The sequence below is a fragment of the Molossus molossus genome, unplaced genomic scaffold (genome assembly GCF_014108415.1).
Source record: "Molossus molossus isolate mMolMol1 unplaced genomic scaffold, mMolMol1.p scaffold_m16_p_7, whole genome shotgun sequence".
Lineage (NCBI taxonomy): Eukaryota > Metazoa > Chordata > Mammalia > Chiroptera > Molossidae > Molossus > Molossus molossus.
Window position 1 is genome coordinate 10,355,106 of NW_023425401.1, and position 6,000 is coordinate 10,361,105.

General features: G+C 45.3%; 1 protein-coding gene across 1 annotated transcript; it reads left to right on the forward strand.

The window, feature by feature from the left end:
• Nucleotides 1-523: 523 nt before the first annotated feature.
• Nucleotides 524-4,017, forward strand: NEUROD6 (neuronal differentiation 6). The gene is made up of 2 exons (XM_036247271.1): nt 524-853; nt 2,176-4,017. Exon 2 carries the CDS (start codon nt 2,197-2,199, stop codon nt 3,208-3,210), a length of 1,014 nt encoding a protein of 337 aa, XP_036103164.1. The 5' UTR covers nt 524-853; nt 2,176-2,196; the 3' UTR covers nt 3,211-4,017.
• Nucleotides 4,018-6,000: the final 1,983 nt, after the last annotated feature.

Below are 6,000 nucleotides of genomic sequence, written 5' to 3' on the forward strand. Positions count from 1 at the left end.
TACCAGCAAATGCAGAAAGGGGAGCGTCTGAGGATGTCTTTCACAGACCCCAGATGGAGAAACTGTCCTTTTATTCCAAATTCCTAAGAAGCACAGAAGTCTTGCATGTTAGTGAGAGAACACACACAGACACACACCAGTAAGTTACATGCCACGAAACAAAACAAGGAAATAAGAGACCTCCGTTGATCCCCGGTCGCGCCCACAAATCTTAGTTTGGTTAAGTGTCTCAAGACCATTTTCCTGATTTCAGCTCCGTTCACAGCTTTCTTTCCCTGAGTACCCAGGTGCACAAATGGGGTGGTGATCTTCACAAAACGTCAACAACAATGACAAAAAAAAAAAAAAAAAGACAAACAAAAAAAAACCCTCTCGCTCACACAAAAGCCCACCTTGTAAATGAATGGAATATTAACGACTACCTAACAGTGGCACCGTTGGCAAAACTGATCACTAACACAGCTCTTCCTACAGATTGCCCGTGGAGCCGGAGCAGCTCGAGGAGAAAGCACCTACTGTATGGGAAAAGCTCGTGCAGATTTTCCCCTATCAGCCTAACCTTCTGTGTTGATGCATGAAGGCTGGTACCCACTTACAGGGATGCCAGATGATCAGTGCAGAATGAAGGTCCCAAGAGAGGGGATCACATGGTTCTCTCTGCCCTGTGACGTCACTAGCAGATGGCATGGGTACCAGCTCTGGCAGTTGGCATCAATGTCACTTTTTAGAGATCAATGAGATAGTGCAGATACACACAGATCTAGAGACTCCAGGAGACGATGCGACACTCAGCCTGAAAAGATTTGGAAGATCCAAAATGAAAACTGATTATTGAATGAAATTAAAACCTAAGGTAATATAAATAAAGATATACTTCAATTGATGCTGGCTTTGCATGCAAGTATTTAAAGATACAGTGTCACTGTCTTATAGTATTTATATGCTCTTTGCCATCTATAACTTCTTAGCATATTTCATTCTTATGATGCAATTATCACATACTTTCTCTGCTACTGTGTAACACTGCAAGTATGTGGACATTACTAAGAGTTTGTGTGTGTGTGTATGTGTGTGTGTGTGTGTGTGTGTGTGTGGAGATTGTTAAATTGAAAAGTCTCTGTTATAACATGCTTATTTGTTTGAAGACTTTAGATGAAAATACTTGCTGCTTCACCAAACGAAAGCCAAAAATTGCATTTGAAACACAAATTGTTTTCCCCTTTCATTCGGGATTCTGAACACACGTGCACAATTGCAGTCAGAATCCTTGGACCGCTCCTGTCAGATATTAGCTAGAGGGAAGACTTCCGAGGCTCACAGAACAAAAACACTGCGCGAGTGTTTTGTGTCCAGGATAATCTAAACAGCAGTAAACAGACAATTACATGGAGAAAAAATGTAAATGGAAAAGCAGTCTCGACATTTTCTTTGATTTAAAAGAATGTGATCTTTATCTTTTTAATTTATCTAAGGAGTTTATTCCAAATTAGCCTAATCCTCCCCCACCCTCTTTTTGTGTGTGTGAAGGCTGGGAAATAGTGCTCTTTGACATTTTTTTTTTTCACTGATCAGAAAGAAATCAGTTTAAAATAGGCTCTGATTAATTTTTCCTTAAATTTGTATATTGCCACAGCCAGTTAGCTGAACCCACAGTTACATAACACAGCAAATAAAGTTAAAGCTTTTATATATATAAAACAAAAACCACCACAAATTCGTCAGCAAATGGAGAGATAATACTTTTTCTTTTAAAAACTGGTGTCTCCTCTGATTTACTACTCAGGGATTTGGGAACTAATGAAATTCTGCATGGCTGTATGATGTTTTGCATTTGCTTAAATTCCACAGCCTTTTTGTATATTTAAAAAACAGTAAAAATTCAAAAAGAAATGTAGATGGTGGTGGTATTACTATAAATGTCTCATGTTTTATTTTATTTTTTTGATCATTTGCCTGTGTAAATTAATCCTATTGCATGTGTCAATGTTTGTTATAATTACTAGTCTGCCCAAACTCAAAAATTATATTTAATGTAAAAAAGAAAAAGAAACAATTAGTCCCGGAATCAGTCTTTTTCACGTGTTTGCATTTTTATGATTAAGTCATTAAATATGTTTGAAGTGTACAAACTTTAAAAATGAAAACTCTTTAAATATTGTGCTGGCATTTTTTCAGGTGATTTAAGATTAGAGAACCATGTTAACACTACCGTTTGATGAGTCTGTTGTAATGCCAGAATCCCAGATGTGCAGAAAGTTTTCTAGAGAATGCGAGGACCAGAAGCAAATTAAGAAACCGGACAGCTTTTCCAAACAGATTGTCCTTCGAGGAAAGAGCATCAAAAGAGCCCCTGGAGAAGAAACTGAGAAAGAGGAAGAGGAGGAAGACAGGGAAGAGGAAGATGAAAACGGGTTGCCCAGAAGGAGGGGTCTTAGGAAAAAAAAGACCACCAAGCTGCGCCTGGAGAGGGTCAAGTTCAGGAGGCAGGAAGCGAATGCGCGTGAGAGGAACAGAATGCACGGCCTCAACGACGCGCTGGACAATTTAAGGAAAGTGGTCCCCTGTTATTCTAAAACCCAAAAACTGTCCAAAATAGAAACTTTACGGCTGGCCAAAAACTACATCTGGGCACTTTCGGAAATTCTAAGAATCGGCAAGAGACCTGATCTGCTCACGTTCGTCCAAAACTTGTGCAAAGGCCTTTCCCAGCCAACCACAAACTTGGTGGCAGGCTGCTTGCAGCTCAATGCCAGGAGTTTCCTGATGGGGCAGGGTGGGGAGGCTGCGCACCACGCAAGGTCACCCTACTCTACTTTCTACCCACCCTACCACAGCCCTGAGCTCACCACCCCTCCAGGGCACGGGACTCTTGATAATTCCAAGTCCATGAAACCCTATAATTATTGCAGTGCGTATGAATCCTTCTATGAGAGTACTTCCCCCGAGTGTGCCAGCCCTCAGTTTGAAGGTCCCTTAAGTCCTCCCCCAATTAACTATAATGGGATATTTTCCCTGAAGCAAGAAGAAACCTTGGACTACGGCAAAAATTACAATTACGGCATGCATTACTGTGCAGTGCCACCCAGGGGTCCCCTCGGGCAGGGTGCCATGTTCAGGTTGCCCACCGACAGCCACTTCCCTTACGACTTACATCTGCGCAGCCAATCTCTCACCATGCAAGATGAATTAAATGCAGTTTTTCATAATTAATGAGGAAAATGAAAATAAACAGTGGTCATTCACCTCCCCCCATCTAATTAAGACAAAGCAGATGCTTGTGGGCTGAGTAATTGGCACAACTCTATCTAAGGTGTTTACTAGTTTCTGAAGTGTGTTTCAACTATTGTGAGAATTTTCTATGTAATAATAAATCTCTTTTCTTATGAGAACTTCTTTTCCTTCCCTTTTGTATGTGAAGCACTGTGATTCTGTTTCTACTGGAAGGATTTTTCCCCCTTGTTTTTCTTTCTTTTAAATTCACTTAATTTGTTTGAAAAAGGTGTCTAAGAATATACTGTTGAATAAGGACATGCACACAGCATAACCCAATGTCTATTTCAGTTGTACAGTAATTACAAAAATGCATGTGATTAAAATAAGATGAATAAAATGATGTGTTTATAATGATTAGGAATTATATATTATGTATCTCTGAAAAATTGGAAATTAAAAGTATCGAGAATAACACCAAGCTGACAAAGATACTGGAAGGTGCATTTGAGGATGTGCAACAATATAAAAAAGCTATGCAATTTTCTTTTTATTAAGGACAGATCTAAATGCATTCAATTGGTAACTACTCCTCTTCAAGTATTTGCAGATGGGGCAACATGGTATTTGGGTAGGTGGTATCACAATTTTGGAACAATTATTTCAATCATAAAGAGAACATTTTCAGCACTTGTGTTGTCTTGTTCAGAAATTACCTGTACAGGTTTGTTATCACAATGCATAATTGTGTTTCTCCACCCCACACTTTTAAAGCCATTAAACATAGATATTTACACTCATAAAGGATGTCTATTAGCTGTGATATTTCTGCATGATACTTATTATTTCCTGGTACACAGCTGCTTTCTGTCTTCAAAACTCCCTCCTCCCTATTTCAGAAATATTTCTGGATTTCTAAACTGTGTAAGATAAAACAAATTTCTTAAACAAAATGGCCAAAGCGCTTACAAGAATTTTTATTTTGTAAGTATCTCAAATGAAAGAAGGAGCCCATGAGGGTTAAACATCCTGGGAAAACAATGATAAATCCTGGTAACCTTCAGCTCCAGCCGAAATTCGGTGGCAAATTTCCAGCAAACACCAGAGTGGATGTTAAAAATGGAAGGTTTGACTCTGTGCCCTTTAAATAAGTCTGGCCGATTAGAGGCTAAATTCTGTGTGATTAAAAGTTTCCTGACAAAAGGCCACCAAAAACCTACTTGAATAGTGCCTGGCGAGCTCACCCTCTTAAGCAGAACTGAGCCTCTCTAGAATAAAAACCAAGGTGGCCGCGACCTCACTCCAGATGCCCTCTGGTGTGGGTTTGCCTCCCAGGGGGCGGAGGAGCAGCTGCGAAGGCGGGTGGGCAGCAGAATTGGGTCCAGCGGCGTTGGGCGGGCGGGAGCCAGCCTGGGCCGGGGGTCTGCGCACCACAGCCGCCCCGCTGCCCACTCGTGCGCCCCGGACCACCGCTCCAGGCGCCGCCTCGCAGGTGACTCCAGGAGGGGAAGGCGGCTGCCCATCCTCCCGGCTCCCTTCAGTTGTCACAGGGGCACAGAGGCACAGGCTGCACTGCCAGTGTCCTGCCCGCAGTGGGCGCCCTGGGTCCCCGGTGAGTGCGTTGACCTCCCCTGACCAGAAAGGGGCTGCGCGGTCTGGGGAGCGGGCAGGCCCTCCAGACCCTGCTGCTCCGAACCGAATGGGGAGAAGCAGACCTCTTGGGGGCCAAGCCCGGAGAGGCGGGACAGGGAGGTCACCTCTTCACCTGCCCAGTCTGCCGCAATGGGGGACCGTGAGGCAGCGGCAAATTCCACGAAGAGCTGCCTCTGTCCCAGGGCTTGCGGGACCTTTGAGCCGAGATCAGGAGGCCTGCGCCCTGTTCTCCAGGTGGGCAGCGTCCCTTCCGCTCCCCGTCCTAGCGCCCGGCCTTGGGCGCGCACGGCGGCCGCGCTCCCAGGGCAAAGGGACCCGGCAGCGGGCGCGCAGGATGCGGCGGGTCCTGGGCGTGCCTTCTAAGCCGGTGTGAGCACCTGTTCAGTCAAATCCCACAGGGCAAGGGCCAAGGGGCCAGGGAACCAGGAGGAAGTGTGCCTTCCAGGGACCAAGGGGAGTTTCCCGGAGGCAGAGAGCCCCCTGTCTCCTGTTTCCACACCGGAGTGACTTTGTTTGCTTTCTCGGACACACACAAAACCTGCCTGGCCTGTGGCCAGGATTCCTGGGCCTACTAAGAGTCTGGTCACTGCTCACCTGTCGGAACAAAGGGCAAGAAAGTAAGAAAGCACCTGGAACCAGTAGAATATGGCTTAAAAAAATGTTAAAGGCAGTTCTGCTTAGTCACTGGCAGAGCAGACAGAGTGTCCCCGCTCTTGCTGCAAGGTAACCTGCTGCCCAGTCCAGAAGCACTGCACCTGCTCCGTGTCTCTTTGGTCCAGACAGCCTTTGACTCACGGAGACTTTTCAGGGTCACGGATCCATGTGGGGACTAGAGGTGGCAATAGGAGATGCATCTCCCCAGCCCCTCCTGGCAGCCTGGGAGAGCCGAGAAGAAAAGCAGCTGGCTGGGTGTCTGGGGAGAAGCCACCGTTCAGAAGGAGCATCTCATCTCGGAGCTTCGTTCACAAGCAACTCAAGCAAAAGAGGAGGGTTTCGAGCACAAACCCGAGATTAGGACATTTCCTCCATATTCGGGTGCACCGATCCCCTGTGTGCTCTCTCCTTCAGTGAACTGCTGGAATCTGGGGCTCTGTGTTGGGGGGGGGCACTGATCGCTGGGCCTTCACCATCTTCCCG

Coding starts and splice junctions, on each gene's coding strand:
- NEUROD6 (XM_036247271.1), top strand. CDS start 2,197: ATGTTAACACTACCGTTTGATGAGTCTGTTGTAATGCCAGAATCCCAG.